This window comes from Acinonyx jubatus, chromosome B4 (assembly GCF_027475565.1).
Source record: "Acinonyx jubatus isolate Ajub_Pintada_27869175 chromosome B4, VMU_Ajub_asm_v1.0, whole genome shotgun sequence".
Taxonomy (NCBI): domain Eukaryota; kingdom Metazoa; phylum Chordata; class Mammalia; order Carnivora; family Felidae; genus Acinonyx; species Acinonyx jubatus.
In genome coordinates, this window is record NC_069387.1 from 117,039,253 (window position 1) to 117,060,382 (window position 21,130).

The following is a 21,130-nucleotide window of genomic DNA, read 5'->3' on the forward strand; positions in this document are numbered from 1 at the left end:
TCCTCCAAGTGAGAAAGATAGAGACATTGGGGTAAGAGAGTTGAAAATGTTTGCAAAAGAGCAATTACAAGGATTGATCAAGGACTCTACGTTGGGTGAGTTGGAAGTATTGATGATGTCAGAAGCATATTAATAGACTTTAGTTTAAGTGTTGGGCTTAATGGATTGAGGGTGTTAATAGGTCAGTGAGAGTATATTAAATGAGCTGAGGGGAAAAGGCTAGTGATTGACAACTGGGATGCTTGAAATGGACAGTTAGAAGGTAAAAGAGTTATTGATGACACCGTTCAGAATATTACCACTTGGAGTGGATGGATGAAATAGAATAGAGGAACAAATTGTTGGAGATGAAGAGGTCAAAGATCTGAAAGGCCAAGTGCTAGGAGTGCCTGGCTGGCTCAGTTGGAAGAGCATGTGACTCTTGAGCTTGGGGTCATGAGTTTGAGCCCCATGTTGGATATAGAGATTACTTTAATAAATAAATAAACTTAAAATAAATAAAAGGCCAAGTGCTGGTTGCATGGTCCATCTGTAAATATGTTAAATTCACAGAGAATATAGACAGGGATGGTGGAGAAACCTAGAGCAAGGAAAAACAGCCTATAATATCTGAGGGAGAGTGGTCAGGTTGATAAATGATAAAGATGGTAAAGGGTGATTTAGTCAGGTGTATAAACTTCAAATGTTTTTGAAGGAGGAAAGAGGAGAAATAGTTTTGAAGTAGTCATTGGGAACAGAGAGGCCACCCAGGCTCTGTCCTCTTGGTCTTAAGATACATGGAGTATGAAGAAAAAAATAACTTCTACTTAGGAGCCCTACAGCAGAGTAAAAGCAAAAGCTACCTTCATCACTAAAAAATTAATAGTTCTGGGGATATACCTGATGTGTGTAGGACAATTCCAAGTCTGAATTTGACAAGTCATGACTTTGTGATGTAGAAAGGCAATCTCACCGTCTGATAGCTTACGCTATCAACCATGTCTACTGACATGGTTGTAGAATCTGCAAGTAACCTCCAATTGATAGTGTCTAGAGATAAGAAAGAAGAGTTAATTAATGAAAGGGAATGAAAATTGTTTTTGCTCAAGGAATATTCATGTCAAGCATCTGGAATGTAGTGGGTTTTTTTGTTTGTTTGTTTGTTTAAAGATTGTTTCTTAAAGTAATCTCTATACCCAACACTGGGCTTGAATTTACAGCCCTGAGATCAAGAGTCACATGCCCCCTAGAATGCAGTTCTTTGAGAATTACATTCTTTAATGTTGGCCTGTAAGGCATAGTATTGTGTCTATTTAAAACAACTTGATAACACAAACACCTTGCAGACTCAAAAGGTGATTTTTTTGTGGGTTTTTTTTGGTTTGTGGTTGCAAAGCAGGAAAAATTATTGTTTCCAAGGATTAAACTGCGTAGAAAATGGAAAAATATCTGGTGCAAGGACCCTATGAAAAAAGCCATTGCCCCATTCTCAGGTGGTTCTGTGACTTCAGCATTGTATTCTACTCACATAAAAATTTAGGTAGAATATTATCTTCAGGGATCAGTGATGCCTCCTTCTCTAAGGATCTATTTCAGGGACCAAGCTGCTTAGGTATCCTCAGACGACAGGGCAGCAGTCAGAGCCCAGAACTCTTCTATGTCCCACCCTGGTCACATCCTATATAGCCCTGGTAACTCTGACCCTTTTCAGGTACAGCAGCAAAACCTACCTCTTAAAAACTATTAGTACAGTCAGGCCAGAGCCAAATTTTTCCCCTAGCAAGTGAACAATATAGCAGGATAATTTGCTAATTCAATTAGGGTAGAATAGACCCATCATTGCTGAGATTATGCAGACTGGGACTGTCCCACGTGCATTAATTAATTTGTGGGGTTACCAGTCAGTGCAAACTCATGGTCCTTTGCCTCTCAGTTCAGTTCCGCCTATGAAGATAAATGCAATTGCTTATGTGCCCAGGGAAGCCATGGGGAGAAAAATGGATAACTTTCACAAAACATCCTAAAAATGTACAAAATAAATTGCTAGTTAAAATGTTTTAATTTGTATTACTGAGCTTATTACTATTGCTTAAATATCTGTAAAAACTGAGTTTTAGAAAATAAATATAAAATTGCCCCTACCTAAAGAATCCATCATTAAACAATGTCTCCTCAATTTGAGCAAAATAAATTGACTTAACTCACAGGGAACATTTTTAGTGAAGGCATTTTTAAAAAACTTACCCAAATTTAAACAACCATGCAGAAATCAGATAAACATTTAAAAAAATTTTTTAAGCAGCTTATAAAGCAGTCTGGAGGTCAGAATTCTAGGGAAATGATTCAGGTCAGTTTCTTTCTTGGAAGAAAGCATCTTGGAACATCTATATTCGTAAGAAACACAAGTATTTGTCATCAGTGGCATTTGCTTTCAGGAAGACATTTTAACTTCATGAAATTTGAGACTTTTTATATGGATCAGTAATATGGGTTTGATTAGGATTCCCGTCCTGATTATAGCTCACCAGGGTCCTCTGTGATTAAAATCTAGGTATGCACCATCTCCGTTATCTTAAGTTGCCCATTAAAGTATTCCTAGATGTTTCGCTTCGTCTTGCTGTATTATTTAACATTAGGTTTAAGTTATGGTAAGATACTTATGGGTATAAGGATCTAATCCAGAGATGCTCTCAACAAAAACGCAGTTGTGCCCCATCTGTTCAAAATTAAATAATCTATAAACGTCCCAACCTGTAGGCTAAGAAGCAAATAGAATATCTGACGATACAATTTTGTCACAAATTCGGGGGCATTTTAAAGTGCCCAGGAGTCAAGCTTTTGCTTTTCCTGGATTTCAGGAACAAAAGAAGCCTTCGCAAGCAGAGAGAGGGATTTAACTGCTTGCTCTCTCCTTCGCTCCCCACAGGTAAAACAGATCAAGGAAGAGGAGTGCCGAACAGCACGCGTCGCTCCTTTTCTTTCCCTTCAGGGCGAGTGTATGGGGAAGGAAAGGCTGCGGTCATTCTTCTGTAAATCAGTGTTATACGATTGAGAAAGGCCCAGCCCCTGGTCGTCGCAGCTGGCGTGAAACTCGGCCCCTTCGAAGGCGATCGACCCTAGAGAGGAAAGGTTCTTCTCAAGCAGGGCGGGGGAAGGAAACCGCACACAGAAGAGTACTACTTGTCCCTTATCAGCGTCTTAGGGCAAGGGTGGAGAAAAGGGAAACAGAAACGGGCCAAGCCTCCAGGGCTCCCGCCCGAGCGGCTTTTAAACTGCGTTTCTACCACCTCTCGCACCGTGCCGTGGCTAATGGAACCCGCGCGAGGGCTCCCACCAATCACCGCTCGGCTTCCTCCCACCGCGGGCCAATGGCGGCGCGCGTTCTTGGGGCGTGGGCGAAACAAGCTGCTCTCTCCTCGCTTGTGTAGTGTGTGGGCTGGGGTTAGTGGGGGCTCTTATCTTAGCCGCACTTGGTCCGCACTTAGGCTCGGTGGGCTTTTGTGTCCGGCTTTTGCTTTGCTTTGTGTGTGGGAGTTTTTGCTTTGCTCTCCGGCGCTCCTCCCGGGCGGGAGCCGTGAGGCTCAGAGGCGACAGCGCGGTCCCCCCCGCCCCCGGGCAAGGAGCGAGCGCGCCGGCGTGAGCGGCGGGTGTGAAGGCTGCGGGGAAAGGGATTCGTCGCGGAGATGCCGGAGTTCCTGGAGGACCCCTCGGTCCTGACGAAAGAGAAGTTGAAGAGTGAGTTGGTCGCCAACAATGTGACGCTCCCGGTCGGGGAGCAGCGCAAAGACGTATACGTGCAGCTCTACCTGCAGCACCTCACGGCGCGCAACCGGCCGCCGCTCGCCGCGGGCGCCAACAGCAAGGGGCCTCCGGACTTTTCCAGCGACGAGGAGCGCGAGCCCACCCCAGTCCTCGGCTCCGGAGCCGCGGTCGCAGGCCGCAGCCGAGCCGCCGTCGGCAGGGTAAGGACGCCCGGCCGGGGCCACAAAGGCGGGCGATTGGCGGTTGTCGCCCTCCTCCCCCCACCTCCGCCGCCCGCGCGCGCTCGCCGCCCTCCCTCCTTGGCGCCCCCTCGGGCCTCCTCGGCGGCGGGGCTGCCCCAGCGCCCAACCGGGAGGCTGGCCTTTGGGTCTGCGGACGCAGGGTTCGGCTCCTTTGCCTCCTTCGCCGCAGGCTTGCAAGCTCTGGAAGGGGAGGTCGCTGGAGGGGAGAGTCGTGAAGTTGGGGTCGCGGGGCTCGCGGCTGTGTCTGGAAGGTGTGAAGTTGGCGTTTGCTCTTCTGTGACGGGGGTGATTGGTGCGCGCGGGTACCTTGGTGTTCCTTGACCGCCAACAAGAGTGGTATTTCGACGGCGACTTCTGTGCCGGGTTCGAAAGCCCTTGAGGGTCAGCCTGATACTGCTGTAGGTTACGTTCGAACGTTTTCCCGCTTTATTAACTGAAATGACTGGTAACCGAAGCCCAGAGCGCTCCCTGGAGGGCAATTTGTGACATATTCATTTCTAACCAAAATTTGAAATAATGAAATTCCCGCCTTTTTATGGTTTTGCATATGGAGGGCTTTTTGAACGGTTTTTGTTTTTCTTGTTTGTTACTGTTTGTCCAGCAACAGGCCGTCTTTTGGCGGGGCAGTGTTACTCTAAATTGAAATGAACACTTAACATCTTTAAGCAGTTATAAACACTCAGATGTTTGGAAATTCTAGTTTCTAAGGGCTTGGATTTTGTATTTTTTTTCCCTTTTTGGTAAATTTTGCATGAGAAAAGGAGAGATTTAAGAACCAGGAGATACTTATTTTTTGGCATTCTGATATGTCAGTAACTGCAGTTTGGAATATCTAAATCTAGGTAAATCTCAGATTGGTTCTGGCAGACTCATGTTTTGTTTCAGAATTGCTTTTCTGTGAGTTTTTATATGCTGCTTTGTGTGAACTGCCTACTTCTCACATTTCAAATCATGGTGAGAGTGTAGTTGAAACTAGTGATTGGATGTAACTTTGTAAGACATTGTGGAGTTTAGAGTTGAGTTTTGATAACTCAAAAGTACTGCCTCTTTCGAAGTTGTGTTGTTTAACTTTAGTTTTTAAAACTCTGATGTGTTTTTCTGGACTGCCCAGGTGGGAATGAGAAAGATGTAATAGATGTAGGTTTAACTGAAAATCTTAGCCTGGGCTCTAGAGAAATTGAAAATCTTATGTCTTAAGTCAGTGCCTAGCACGTAGTAGTGTCAAATATTTATTCATTAAATAAAAGACCAACTGCATCTTACTGCTTCAGATGTCTGTTTTTGTGGATTTGAAGAAAGCCAACTTACTTCTCCATAATAAAGAGAAATTTACTTTCAAAGTAAAGCATATCCATTGTCTCGTTTTTCTCCAACTCCTCTGGAAAAGATATTCAAATGACTTTAGTCAAGATTTTGTTGGAAGTGCAATCTTTTCCATTTAAATCAGCACACTTAAAAAAGTCTTCTGTAGAACTCTATAGTGTCTCTGTGCAAACGTATTCTTGAGCCATGGAAGTACTTGGTTGTGTTTATGATAGGATTATTCATTCTTTTTTTTTAATGTTTATTTTAGAGAGAGAAAAAGAGAGCGGGGTAGGGAGAGAGAGGCTCCAAGCGGGCTCTGTGCTGACAACAGAGAGCCCGATGTGGGGCTGAACCCACAAACTGAGATCCTGACCCAATCTGAAGTTGGACGCCCAACTGACCCAGGCACCCCTGTTCTTATTTTTAGGATTCATTTTAAACAGAAAACATCATCTTGGTTTTGATGTTTAGAGAATATTTTCCAACTAATATAATACCACGTTAGTTATACTTCAGTTTTTTAAAAAAGCATGTCCCGCCTGGGTGGCTCAGTCATGATCTCATGGTTCGTGGGTTCAAGCCCCACATTGGGATCTGTGCTGACAGCTCAGAGCCTGGAGCCTGCTTCAGATTCTGTCTCTCCCTCTCTCTCTGCCCCTCCCTGCTTGCACTGTGCCTCTTTCTCTCTCCAAAATAAATAGTCCTTAAAAAAAATTTTTTTAAAGTATGTCCCAATCTACCCTGTTTTCTTGGGGGTGTAAACATTTCAGTTATCCAACACTTTTGAGTTCCTACCAAGTGCTCTAACAACCAGAGATTGATTTCTGCAGACCCTGCCAACCATAACCATATAATGATTTAAATTTGTTGGGTTTTTTTTTTTTGGTATGTTAATCGATCATGTCATGTTTGTTATTTACACATTTTATCTCAACGAATTTCTCATGTTATCAGAGTTGATCAGCACCATGCAAATAAATTCTGGGTGAAAGGAATTAACATTTTAATAGAATCTACAATGTCCAGTGGCATGCTAAGCCCTTTATATTTCATTTAATGTTTTAGTCTGTATAGAGGAAAACTATTTCATAGGCATAGAAGCCATAGTCTTCTCTGCCTTGGGTATTTGAAGCTCAAATACCCAAGCCTTGGCCAGGCTTAATGGCATGAACAAATTGAAAAAGTTAATAGTGATTATTTGGTCAGTAGCATCGTTTTCTGCTTTAAAGCACATTAAGTAAAAGTGACTTATACTTTAACTTAGGAATCTGATAGACTTTACCAGGCATAGGAAAAATATCTTGAGTTGAGAGGAAAAGAATCTTAGGGTATCTATAATAATAGATGAAATTATTCTCCATGGCACATTCCTCTTATATGTACAAAATTTTATATCATGGCAATTGTTAGCCTTATATGTAATGACAATATAGTTACATTTTTTAAAGAGTATAACCCAGGAGAAAGTCAAATTATGTTGGAGAGTTGTAGATTAGGCAGATTTTTTAAGTGCTAAATTTTTTTTAGTTTATTTAGTTTTTGAGAGAGAGAATGGGAGAAGCAGAAAGAGGATCTCAAGCCCACTCCTTAGTCAGTGCAGAGCCTGGTGCGAGGCTCGAACCCATGAACTGCAAGATCAGAACCTGAGCTGAAACCAAGAGTTGGATGCTTAACCGATTGAGCCACCCAGGTGCCCCTAAGTGGTAAATTTTTAACTTTTTTTTTTTTTAAGTAGGCTCCTGCCCCATGTGGGGCTTGAACTCATGACCCTGAGATTGAGTCATGTGCTCCACTGGCTGAGCCAGCCAGGTGCCCCAGCTTTTAACATTTTAAAAATAAATCAAACATTACTGTGGATTTGACCAAAGATGTAGCAGTTGCCTTCCATTTAAACATGGGTTTATGAGGAGTTTTTTTTTTTCTTTCTTTCTTAATGTTCATTTCTTTTAAGAGACAGAATGCTAGTGGGGGAGAGGGGCAGAGGGAGAGAGAATTCCAGGCAGGCTCCATGCCCAGAGTGGAGCCCTACATGGTTCTCCATCCCACGACTGTGAGAGCACACACAAGTGGGGGAAGAACAGCGAGAGGCAGAGAGAGAGAATCCCAAACAGGTTCTGCAGTGTCAGCACAGAACTCAACACAGGGCTCAAACTCACCGAACTGAGAGATCACGACCTGAGCCAAAATCAAGAGTCAGATGCCTGACTGACTGAGCCACCCAGGGGCCCCAGAATATTTTTAATTAAAGGAGAACCCCTTTCCATTTCAGCCATAGCCATGGTTTCTTAGATTCATTTGGTGTGATATGACAAAAATATTTGCATATTCAAAATTTGGTTTTTGGTTTTAGTTTTCTTTTAAACTTTTTACTTTATGCATCTTGATGACACCAGCATTTTTAGGTGTAAAATTACCTGGATTGCCGACAGAAAAATAAACATTCAAAAAGTTGGCAATCTGCCTTTTTGTTCTAAGGTGCAAAGCAGTTGTAGCTATTTAGAATCTAATGGAGCATAGCATTCTTGAATGGTCTGATCAAGTGGATCATGAATTCTTAAGAAATATTTAAAGACATGGAGGACAACAGTAAAAAGTATGTTAATTAAATCATAAATTGACTACCATAGTCTACAATAAGGTGTTAAGTGTGGACTTCTGAATCAGAGTTATATAGTACATTAAATTTCCAGCTCTGACACTTATTCAGAGGACCGTCTTGAAAGATGAACATTGCCTATCAGATCAATTTTCACCTGGAAAATAGGAATAATCTAGTAACTACTAGTAGCTACTTAATTGAGGATTCCAAGAGATAATTTGTTAAGGTGTCTAGTGCTCAGCAGTTGATCCCTATTAAAACATGTGATTTCTGAAATTTTTTGTGTTTACTTAGCGCCAGAGCAATACAATGTTACCATAATATTTTTTTTTAGAATTGGATGAGGTAACTTTGTGAAAGTGATGTATGCATACTTTGTTCAAATGTTACTATATTGTTAGAGTTAGCTGTGCATCTTTGAACTTCAGTGTCCTCTCTTGTAAAATGGGGGTGTTAGTATCTATTTCATAGGATCTTTAGGATTCTATAATACATGTAAGGAAGGTACTCAGAACACAATTTGGTACATACTAAGTGCTCAGTAGAATCTATTTTATAAAAATAATTATTGTTATACTAATCTTGCTACTAATGGTAGAAATTTAAAAATAGGAGTAGCTGGGGGCTCCGGGCTGGGTCAGTCAGTAGGGCATGCAACTTTTATTAATCTCAGGGTCATGTGTTCAAGCCCTTCGTTGCTCATAGAGCCTACTTAAAACTTAAAAAAATGAAAATAATAGTAGCTCATAGGTGATATCAAAGAACTGTTGGATTTTAAAGTTGAAAAAGATGTTAGAGATCATCTGGTAGTTGGGAAGAAACTGGAGAACAGTGCCTGGCACATACTAGGTACCTAGTATTTTTAACTGAATGAAACTAAGAGTATGTGATTTTACTTAAAGGAATAAAATTCTCATAGTCTCATGGTTTGTGAGTTCGAGCCCCGCATCTGGCTCTGTGCTGACAGCTCAGAGCCTGGAGCCTGCTTTGGATTCTGTGTCTCCCTCTCTCTCTGCCCTCCCCTGCTTGCACTCAGTCTCTCAAAAATGAATAAATGTTTAAAAAAATTTTTTTTTCTAAATGGCATTACATTTCTGGAACTTTTCTCCCTACAAATTAAAAATAAAAATCAGGTAGCCTGTTATGAACTCCTGCTTTGCTTGACTTTGCATAAGCTGGTTTGTTGGCCTCAAGATTTCTTTGTACAGCTGTAATCTTTCATTATGTTTTAAGAAAATATTAAGAGTTGGTTTTCTGCTTGATTTGATAAGCCCTTGTTATTCTTAAAAATTTTTAATGTTTATTTATTTTTGAGAGAGAGCACAAGCAAGGGAGAGACAGAGAGGGAGACACAGAATGCAAAGCAGGCTGTAGGCTCTGAGCTGTCAGCGCAGAGCCCAACACGGGGCCCGAACCCATAAATTGTGAGATCATGACCTGAGCCCAAGTTGGACACTTAACTGAGCCACCCAGGTGACCAACCGACTGAGCCACCCAAGCACCCCAAGTCTTTGTTATTTCTTAATAAGAAATGGGTTTTTAAGAATGACCTATTTTTCCCTCCCCAGATGACACTCATTAATTCATTCAAGAAAACAGCTATCAACTACCTACTCCTTTGTCAGTCCTTTTTAAATTTTAGATGCTTGGGATACATTATGAATATGACAGTGCCTCTTCTTTCTGCTACCCTCTTAAATGCTGCATCCAGAACACCTGAGATACACATTAAAATACAGATTCTCAGGCCCAAGATTAGATCTCAGAATGGGGTTAAGACTTTTTAAAATAGGGGTAACTTCGAGAAGTTTTGAGGTTTTGATAACAAGCCAGATTTAGGGACTATTGCTCAAGGAGTTTTTCTGGAGAAGATAAAGTATGTTTACAAATAGGTGGAACTGGGGCGCCTGGGTGCCTCAGTCGGTTGAGCATCAGACTTCAGCTCAGGTCACGATCTCGCGGTCTGTGAGTTCGAGTCGGGCTCTGGGCTGATGGCTCAGAACCTGGAGCCTGCTTCTGATTCTGTGTCTCCCTCTCTCTCTGCCCCTCTCCCGTTCATGCTCTGTCTCTCTTTGTCTCAAAAATAAATAAACGTTAAAAAAAATTAAAAAAAAAAATAGATGGAACTGGTGAGTGCCAAAGAAAGAGATTTCTTGAAAACCTCAGGCTTCTGTAAGAATTAAAATTTTTGAATGTTTTGTTGATAGTAGAATTTGAACATTCTTAGAGTGGGAGGTGATGTTCTTTTATTTAAAAGTATGTTATACAAGGAAGTTTTTCTTCCCAACCTGTCCACACTTTTTTGGAAAATTCAAGTAGGTCACTAACACAAGATTTGGTCTATTTGATTTTTAAAAAGTGTTTAAAGAATGCAAGGCTATGATGTATAAACTCTTAGATTCTTGGCAACTTTTGATATCAATGTGTAAGTTGCTTAAAGATTTGAGCCTGATCCTAAACTAGCACAATATGTGTATTAAAGCTTTCTGAAAGTACCATCAGTTTCACAGCCATTTTTTAGTTAAAAGATTTCTCTTGAATCGGTATCATTATTCTTATTAGCAGTTATCTTTAAAAAATAATTTCTCATAGGGGCGCCTGGGTGGCGCAGTCGGTTAAGCGTCCGACTTCAGCCAGGTCACGATCTCGCGGTTCGTGAGTTCGAGCCCCGCATCAGGCTCTGGGCTGATGGCTCAGGGCCTGGAGCCTGTTTCCGATTCTGTGTCTCCCTCTCTCTCTGCCCCTCCCCCGTTCATGCTCCGTCTCTCTCTGTCCCAAAAATAAATAAAAAACGTTGAAAAAAAAATTAAAAAAAATAATTTCTCATAATCTTGCTTTATATAAAATATTTCAAATTTTAATTTTGCTAAAAAATTACTTTTTGGAAATCCTATAACTTTATTTTTTTATTTTTTTATTTTTTTTAAATATAATTTATTGTGAGGTTAGGTAATACACAGTGTGCGCTTGACTTCGGGAGTAGATTCCCATGATTCATCACTTACTACAACACCCAGTGCTCCTCCCAACAAGTGCCCTCCTCAATACCCATCACCCATTTTCCTGTCTCCCCTGCCTCTCCTCCATCAACCCTCAGTTCTCTGTATTTAACAGTCTTCTTATGGTTTGCCTCCCTCTCTGTTTGAAATTATTTTTTCCCTTTCCCTTCTCCCATGGTCTTCTGTTAAGTTTCTCAAATTCCACATATGATTGAAAATATGGGATACTTTTTCTCTGACTGACTTATTTCACTTAGCGTAATATCCTAGTTCCATCCATGTTGTTACAAATGGCAAGATTTCATTCAGAAATTCTTTTATTTTTTAATGTTTATTTTTGAGATAGAGTGCCAGAGCACAAGCGGGGAGGGGTAGAGAGAGGGGGAGAGGAGATCCAAAGCAGTCTCCGTCTTGACAGCGGAGAGCCTGATGTGGGCCTCAAACTCAAAAACCATGAGATCAAGACCTGATCCAAAGTCTGCCACTCAACCAACTGAGCCACCCAGGCACCCCCAAAATAGAAATTCTAATACATGGCCAAATCATGCCTGATTTTTCTTTCTCCCCCTCAGCATCATTGAAAGTAAGCAGTCCATACAACTATGATTTTCACCATTTTGCATAAAATATTTCTAGAATGCAGTATTTATTTTTAGTTTTTTAATGTTTGTTTTTGAGAGAGAGAGAGACAGAGCACAAGCAGGGGAGGGACAAAGAGAGGGAGACACAGAACCCAAAGCAGGCTCAGGCTCTGGGCTCTTAGCACAGAGCCTAGTGTGGGGCTCAAACTCATGGACCGTGAGATCACAACCTGAGCTGAAGTCAGACACTTAACTGACAAAGCCACCAAGGCACCCCTAGAATGCATTATTTTTTCTTTTAATTAATCTCTGTACCCACCGTGGGGCTCGAACTCACAACCCCGTGAACAAGAGTCACATACTCTGTCTGAGTCAGGCAGTTGAAAGACACAGTATTGACTCATTTGCCTAAAATAGAAATTTGGGCCTAAGCTGACTTTGATACTTGTAGCCATTATTCAAACAGCTATTTTTTTGTTCAATTCTCTGAGGCTTTCTGGGGTTACTGAGGCATTTTGTAGGGCTATTTGCCATAACCCTAGAAGACACCCACACTTCTGCTTTCTTCTCTTGTTTAACCTTGGAATGTTTATATTTTTCCAGCAAATACTGCCATTGCTTAAGTTATGCTGAAAACTTCCTTTGAAATTTCTCTCAAAGCTTGTTCCATGTTCTCTGAACTTTTCTAAGTGAAACAGCCATATAGAACTAAATGTGCTGCCAGAGCTGTACCAAGAGGTGATAGTCAAAAAGTTTGACTTCCTTCGTGGTCAGACACTGGCTACTAAAGCTACTGAATATTCACCTGGGTTTCATAGATTCTGATATGCTTGTTTAAATTAAAGGAAATCATTTTTAAATGTAACTAAGAAATATCTTTATGGTAAAGTCGTAAGCTCTTATAGAATAATTTAAATTTTTAAGGATTATTTAAGTGGTCAGTAGTAGTAAATTGTATCTCTGATTATCTGGGTGAAAATCTTTAAACCCTTGCTGTTTACTCTTGAATTTTTGATGATGCCACCTCCTCTTTAGATAGGTTAGCCAAAACTGTTTTTAATAGTAATGTTTACAAATTTGAGTTGTTACAATTAAACAAAAAATATCTTCAAATAATGAGTTGCTCTTAATAAAATTGCTAAGGCCTAATAAAGCTATAAATTGGAGGGTGAATTTGCATGTTTATATTGTATACAGTGTGACTTATAAAATAGGTGAACACTTTAATTCATGTGGAAATGATAACCGGACTTTGTTTACAGAAAGCCACAAAGAAAACTGATAAACCCAGACTAGAAGATAAAGATGATCTAGATGTAACAGAGCTCACTAATGAAGATCTTTTGGATCAGCTTGTGAAGTATGGAGTGAATCCTGGTCCTATTGTGGGTAAGTTGGTAAAATTTCAAGTTATCTTTTCTGTAAGTGCCCCAAATTGTTTTCCTGTCTTGTCTAGCAGTTAGAGTTTGGGTTCTAAGGACCAGTGTGTCATTAATCATTTATATGACCAGGACACAATTTCTTTAACTATAAATAAGGAAAATAAAATGAGAGAAATGAACTTAGATAATCTCCAAGATTACCTCTGTTGTTGAAATTGTTTCATATTGTGCTCATGTCACAGCTACCTGGTGAGACATAGGAGTCTTACATGACAATTGAGGAAAATTTGAAGTGACACAGCTGGCCAAATTCATCCAAGTTAATAAATTAGTGACGGACTTGTTAATAGAACTCAAGTTAGGGATGCCTGGGTGGTTTAGTTTGGTTAGGCATCCGACTTCAGCTTAGGTCACAGTCTCCCCACCGTTCATGAGTTCCAGCCCCACATCGGGCTCTGTGCTGACAGCTCGGAGCCTGGAGCCTGCTTCGGATTCTGTGTCTCCCTCTCTTTGCCTCTCCCCAGTTCCCCAGTTCCCACCGTCTCTCTCTCTCTCTCTCTCAAAAATAAATAAACATTAAAAAAAAAAAAAAAGGAACTCCATCAATTCCTAGCATAGTACCCATTTTCAGTTATCATTAAAATTAACATTTTTAGGGGCGCCTGGGTGGCTCAGTCAGTTAAACGTCCAACTTCAGCTCAGGTCATGAACTCGCTGTCGGTGAGTTCGGGCCCCACGTCGGGCTCTGTGCTGATAGCTCAGAGTCTGGAGCCTGTTTCAGATTCTGTGTCTCCCTCTCTCTGCCCTTCCCCCTCTCACACTCTGTCTCTGAAAAATGAATAAACCTGAAAAAAAATTTTTCTTTTAAATAACATTTTAAAAGTCTTGTTTTGACTGGAATTCAAGAATGATCCCTTAAAGAACAAACTAAAAGAAAACTTGGAACTTAATATAATATACTGGATTTCCATCATTTGGTTACTGTCAGTGATTTTGCAAGGCTGGTTTTGCTTTAATTGTGGAGGGTCTTGACCGTAACCTCAAGATGAGAAAGGTGTATTTTGGTCTTCTAAGTTATGTACAGTTTTGAACACTGGAAATTTGAATTTTTTTAAAATTTTTTTGGAGCAAGCGAGAGAGCATGTGTGCAAGCAGGGGAGGGGCAGAAGGAGAGAGAGGAAAGAATCCCAAGCAGGCTCCATGCTGTTAGTGTAGAGCCCAACACAGGCCTCTATCACACAAACCCATGAGATCATGACCTGAGCTGAAATCAAGAGTCTGAGCCACCCAGGTGCCTCTAGATTTGTTTTTTTTTTTCTATAGGTAAAGTTGCAAACAAGAATTTAGAATGTTTTTCTTTTGTTTTATTTAACATAGTACTTCCACATAGCTGGTAATAAGCCTGTGAATATAACTACTAACAGATATTTGATATTTAATTTTTTTCATTTAAAATTCCAAAAGGGAGATGCTGCAAATATGTGTATTGTGTATCAATGTACGTATTATATATATTGGTATACCAGCTGTTCATTGTTTCCCAGCTTTATTGAGGTATACTTGACAAAAGTTGTATTATATGGTGTGTGTGTTTAACTTGATGTTTTTGTAGATGTATATATTGTGAAATGATCAACATGATCAAGCCAATTAACATCCATCACCTCACTGTTTTATTTCGTGTCTGAATGTGTAGTGAGAGCACTTAAGGTCTACATTTTTCACAAGTTTCAGGTGTATTCTTAACTATAGCCCATTCTGTACATTAGATTTGCAGAACTTAGTCATCTTGCAGAAATTTTGTACCCTTTGACAACATCTTTCCACTTTCCCCTCCCTAGCTGTTCATCTTGCAGCTACTTATGTAACATTTTGAGATCTGTGTTGTTTCTTTAAAAAAAAAGTGTATTATCATTTTAATCATCTTTTTTTTTTTTAAGTTTATTTCTTTGTTTTGAGGGAGAGAGCACGAGTGTGCGCACATGCGTGGGGGAGGGGCAGAGTGGGAGAGAGGGAATTCCAAGCAGGTTCCACACTACCACCAGTGAGGAGCCCGATGCAGGGCTCAGTCCCATGAACCATGAGATCATGACCTGAGCTGAAACAGAGCCAGAGGCTCAACCAACTGAGCTACTCAGGCACCCCATCATTTTGTTCATCTTCTAGAAACCACAGAGGGGTGCCTGGGTGGCTCAGTCAGTTAAGTGTCCAGCTTTGGCTCGGGTCATGATCTCATAGTCCGTGGGTTCGAGCCTTGTGTTGGACTCTGCTGACAGCTCAGATTTTAGAGCCTTCTTCGGATTCTGTGTTGCCTTCTCTCTCTGTCCCTCCCCCACTCGCACTCTTTCTCTCTCTCAAAAATAAACAAACATTAAAAAAGAAAAAGAAACCAGAGGGACATACAGTTAGTGTAAAATAGAAAATAAAAGCTGTTTTTGGCTTTAAATTGTCATTCATGTTGAAATGTGTTAAAAATGTGTTCGTAATCAATTTTACTTTGCTGTCTAATTGGTATACAATTTCTATTTTGTGGCACACATTTTCTATAAAAGGTCATTTGATCACAAAGTACTTATATCTAAATGTGATTTAACACCTTAAATTTACACAATGTTATATGAAAATATATTCGACTAAAAAACTGTAGATGACTTTTCTTTACCCATAACTGAATGGCTCTTTATAGGCATATTAATCTCTGAGATTTGTGGGATTTTTATCATAGTATTGAGAGAATACAGTCTGTTTATAAAAATGATTTTTTTCTATAAGGCAAATGCTATTTACATAGTACTGGAAAATGTACAAAGTCTAAAGCTTTTCAATCAAAAATACTCAGTCATACATGGCTCTTTAGTAGGTGATCTATAATAAGATTATACCAGGGATGCCTGGTGGCTCAGTCAGTTAAGTGTCTGACTCTTTATTTTGGCTCAGGTCATGATCTTACTGTTTGTGAGTTTGACAGGCTCTACCATGACAGTGTGGAGTCTGTTGAGGATTCTCTCTCCCCTCTCTCCCCTCCCTCTCTCTCTCTCTCCCCCCTCCCGCACATGTGTGCTTACTCTCAAACTTAAAAAAAAAAAAAAGATTTATATCAATCTGTGTATTCCATGCTACTAAAACATAATCATGTATGTATTAAAATCTCGGCAAAACACCTATTTTAGAAAAGAATCCTTTGTATGGTATTTTTAATCACTTAAGTTTAGAAAAGTAAAGTGTTGGGGCACCTAGGTGGCTCAGTCGGTTGAGCGTCCAACTTCAGCTTAGGTTGTGATTTCACGGTCCCTGGGTTTGAGCCCCACGTCGGGCTCTGCTGGTAGCTCAGAGCCTGAAGCCTGCTTTGGATTTTGTGTCTCCCTCCCTCTCTACCCCTCCCCCACTCACTCTATCTCTGTCTCTCAAAAGTGAATAAACGTTAAAAAAAAAAAAAAAGTTAAGCATGAATGCAACATTTTAATGTTGGTAAATACGATAAGCAGGATCTTAAATAAGAAAATACAGATATTAAAGCAAGTTCTGCCTTCATACAGGAACAACCAGAAAGCTATATGAGAAAAAACTGTTGAAACTGAGAGAACAGGGAACAGAGTCAAGATCGTCAACTCCTCTGCCAACGATTTCTTCATCAGCAGAAAATATGAGACAGAATGGAAGTAATGACTCGGACAGATACAGTGACAATGAAGAAGGTAAAATTTTAAATGATATTAATCGAATATATGTAATTTTTTTCAGACTCCTAAGATACAGTAACCATGAAGAAGATAAAATTATTTTTTTGCTTATTTCATTTTTCTAAGAATAAAGTATTAAAAATGACGGTGAAGTTTTCCCACTTACCCTTTCCAAGTATTATCAACACAGAAGCAACCGCTATCATTAATTTGGTGTTTATCTTTCCAACCCATTTTTAAATACTTTTTCATATGTATCTAATAACATGATATTATTTTGAACTTTTAAAAATGTATGTAAATATAATGCTGAATCTTATTACTTGCTTTTCTCCATTCTGTTATACTATTGAGATCTCATCTTACTAATTTATTACTTATATGTCCATTTTATTTCTTGCAATTAATATATAGTGGTAGTATTTACAATACAATCTCTGTTTTCTATTGGTAGGCATTTAAATTTATAGTTTTTGCTAGATAATGTGATCTCAGGGCAACTATGAAAAGCAAACATTTTGACATGTTATTAGTAGACTATTTTAAGAAAATTTGACCATAGTAAGTATTTTTTTTAACTAGTACATGAAACAATGACCTTTCTATAATAAGAACAACTTGATATTTATAAAGTTTTAATTCATATGACTTGTTCGTCAATTTCATGATTATTTAATTTGACCCAAATTGCTTATATCTCCATAAGCATTGCCTGCCAGGGCACAGAGTGTCAGATTGGTTGTTCAGAATATGAAATATAGTTTTTTCCTTCAACAGCACTATGTTAGCAAAGAGGCAAAAAAATCAGCTTAAACACAAGTAATGCTTAAACTTCCTGCCTCTTTTGCCTCTACAGGAAAGAAGAAAGAACACAAGAAAGTGAAGTCCACTAGGGATTTTGTTCCTTTTTCTGAACTTCCAACTGCTCCCTCTGGTGGATTTTTTCAGGGTATTTCTTTTCCTGAAATCTCCACCCGTCCTCCTTTGGGCAGGACTGAACTACAGGCAGCTAAGAAAGTTCATACTTCTAAGGGAGACCCACCTAGGGAACCTCTTATTGCCACAACCTTGCCTGGCAGGGAACAGTTGCAGAAGTTAGCCTCTGGAGGGAATTTGTTTACTTCCTCCAAGTCTAGCCATGATAGATGTTTAGAGAAAAGTTCTTCGGCATCATTTCAGCATGAACTCGCTGCCATGTTGGTCTCTGCTGCAGCTTCTCCTTCACTGATTAAAGAAACCACCACTACTTGCTATAAAGATATAGTAGAAAATATTTACCGTGGAGAGAAAAGTGGAATTCAACCATTGTGTACTGAGAGGTCCCATGTTTCAGATCAGTCAGTTCTCTCCAGTGAAAGGAAAGCACTAGAAGAGTCTGGGAGCTCACAAGTAATTTCTCCACCACTTGCTCAGGCAATCAGAGATTATGTCAATTCTCTGTTGGCCCAGGGTGGGGTAGGGAGTTTGCCTGGGACTTCAAACTCTACACCCCCACTGGATGTAGAAAACAGATGGAAGAGAATTGATCGATCTGATTTTCAAGAAACCGAATCTCTGTCTCCTCCACGAAAATTCCCTAGACTCAGTGAAAAGTCAGTAGACGAAAAGGATTCAGGTTCCTTTGTGGCATTTCAAAATACACCTGGATCTGAAGTTATGTCTTCTTTTGCCAAAACTGTTGTCTCTCACTCACTCACTACTTTAGGCATAGAAATGTCTAAGCAGTCACAACATGAGAAAATAGATGCCCCAGAACTATCTTTTCCCTTCCATGAATCTATTTTAAAAGTAATTGAAGAGGAGTGGCAGCAAATTGACAGGCAACTGCCTTCATTGGCATGCAAGTATCCAATTTCCTCCAGAGAGGCAGCACAGATATTATCAGTTCCAAAAGTAGATGATGAAATACTGGGGCTTATTTCTGAAGCGGCTCCACCCGTAGGTATTCAGGCAGCTTCTACTGAGTCTTGTGATAAACAGTTGGACTTAGTACTTTGTAGAACATATGAAGCTGCCGCATCAGCATTGCAGATTGCAACCCATACTGCCTTTGTAGTTCGGGCTCTGCAGGCAGACATCAGTCAGGCTGCACAAATCCTTAGTTCAGATCCTAGTCATATGCAGCAGGCACTTGGGATTCTGAGCAAAACATATGATGCAGCCTCATTTCTTTGTGAGGCTGCATTTGATGAAGTAAAGATGGCTGCCCATAGCATGGGATCTGCCACTTTAGGTCGCCGATATCTCTGGCTGAAGGACTGTAAAATTAATCCAGCTTCTAAGAATAAGCTGGCTGTTACTCCTTTTAAAGGTGGAACATTATTTGGAGGAGAAGTATACAAAGTAATTAAAAAGCGTGGAAATAAACACTAATAAAGTTAAGAATAAAGACACCTTATTTGATCTTTAATATGGGGAACATAGCAGCTTTTCTAAGAAGTTCAAGTACTTTTAATTGCTTTTTGCCAGGATTTTCTTTAAAGATCTTTTTAGTCTCCAGATTGGGCTGTTTTCAAAGTCAAACTTCTGCCTATCAAATTACAGTATAAAATTGCCTACATAGTACTGCCTTTTTTATTTTTTAAGTTGCTGTGATAGAAAAAGCCTGATATAAACAATTTAAAGAATCTTTGCCTCATATAGTTCACTCTCTCCTGTTTTACTTAAGATTTTACAATTCTCCAAAACTAAGGAAATTCCACTAAATAGAATATAAGTGGAGTCTTCACAGATTTAAATATTACTAAATATCTTTTCACTTTCTGGAACTTGTCCACATTTTTTTTTTTTATTTCTCACTTTTTTTTTACTTCTGTATTCCTTCATAATATTCTAGATCAGTGCAATTCAAAGTGCCAGTCTGCAGACAGTCACTGATCTACAGACAAGATAAGTATGCACCAGAATTTGGATCTAGAGGCGCTTTTTAGATCAATGACAGGGTTTATTTTTGTGGCAAAATTTTATTGATGAAACAGTGTGCCAATTTACATTCCAGTGCAAGTGTCTCATTTCTATGAAGGACTGGTAGTAAACAGTTCATGGACCATGCTTTGCAAAATACTGCTATAAACAGGGTGACTGGGTGGCTCAGTTGGTTAAGTGTCCAACTTTGGCTCAGGTTGTGATTTCACAGTTTGTGAGTTCAAGCCCTGTATCAAGGTCTGTGCTAACAGCTCAGAGCCTGGGAGCCGCTCAGATTCTGTGTCTCCCTCTCTCTGCCCTTCCCCCATTCATGCTTTGTTACTCTCTCCTTCAAAACTAAACATTTTTTAAAAATACTGCTCTAAACAATAAAATTCTAAAAGAGTACATTCTCACTATCACTGTAGTTTGTCAGATGAACTAGACACTGGAAAAGTGGGGCGCTTTTTTTTTTTAAATAACACTTTCAAGTTATGTTGTTCATGGATGATTAGACTTAATCTAAATTTTGAAAGCAAATTTGTTACTAGTTTTTAAAAAATTTTATAAGAAATCATATTATACTTTGTTTGTATAAAGCAGTATATTCTGTTTTCATTTTTATGATTGTAAGATGAGTCTAACTGTAGAGGCATTTGATAATCAAATTTCTTTGTATTTTTATTGAAAATAGTAGTATTAACTATCAGCAAAGTATAGTCCCTTTGGTACTCCTAGCCATTACTATATTCTTATTATACGTGTCCATCTTTGCAGCTTCTTGGGAGTAATTTTGTTTGTTATTTGTCTTCTGGAATGTACATGTATACATGTACCTACTAAGTGCAATGTGATTTTTTTAAATGTATTACTGTAGAATGCTTCTGCAAATTCAATAAAGTTGTAATTTGAACAGTATTGTGTGGTCTCCAGAAACATGTTGTATGTGTGTTTTATTCTCAGAGTTGCAACAAGTTAGGTATTTGTGGATGAACATCCCTTTTCCATTTCTTCATTGAAACTCTCTTGAGATTCCAGTGGTATAGTTGAAAATATTCTAAGTATTGTTTTGTGGTTTTTCTTCTGTTAAACACTATGTTTTTATTGGCTGTTAGAATTTAAATTTGTGAGAAGAATTACTCTGTGACCAGATACCTTCATTGTTTTATCCATTTCTGCTCAACTACTACTGGGTTCGTTACTTTGTGATTTCTAATTTTTAGATTCTGAGTTAATAAAATGTAAGGTATATAATGCTAAGGATTATCCTAAACATAAATATATTAATAAGTCCATTTAATAGAAGTTTGGGGTTGGGGGGTAGTGTTGGTACCTTAATCCTAAGTAAACATTGAACTATTTGAGCTAAGATGGTAAAAATCACTGTTTATTTTTGGGGAGACTTGCAAGTAGACTGTGGACTGACTAGTACCAGACTAGATAATTAGCAAAAACATACCTATCCTGACTACTTTTTTTAGCACCAGTGCATTGGGTTCATGCAAAACTAAGCTTTTTGTTTAAGAATTGACTCCCATTTCTGTTTCTGGTAGGAAAATAATCTAACTTAAATTTTTGGTAATAGAAGTTTTAGTAGTAACAGTGACATTGATTTTGCTATACTTTGATAAATGGCCACAAAATGTGGAAGTTAACTAAAATTTTTACAAGTCTTTAAAAGTCTAGCTCTTCTGAGG

At 39.3% G+C, this 21,130-nt stretch overlaps 1 protein-coding gene across 5 annotated transcripts in view; it reads left to right on the forward strand.

Moving 5' to 3' along the window:
- Positions 1 to 3,384: 3,384 nt before the first annotated feature.
- TMPO (thymopoietin) overlaps positions 3,385 to 21,130 on the forward strand; it is a 30,475-nt gene continuing 12,729 nt past the window's right edge. For 2 of the 5 annotated variants that reach the window (XM_027071039.2, XM_027071040.2), the window contains exons 1-3: positions 3,408 to 3,941; positions 12,730 to 12,856; positions 16,386 to 16,544. In XM_027071039.2, coding sequence (XP_026926840.1) covers positions 3,663 to 3,941; positions 12,730 to 12,856; positions 16,386 to 16,544 — 565 coding nt within the window. In that variant the 5' untranslated portion in view covers positions 3,408 to 3,662. Of the gene's footprint in view, positions 3,942 to 12,729; positions 12,857 to 16,385; positions 16,545 to 17,385; positions 19,360 to 21,130 lie in introns of those variants that run through there. The other 3 variants (XM_027071035.2, XM_027071036.2, XM_027071038.2) reach the window with 3 other exon arrangements.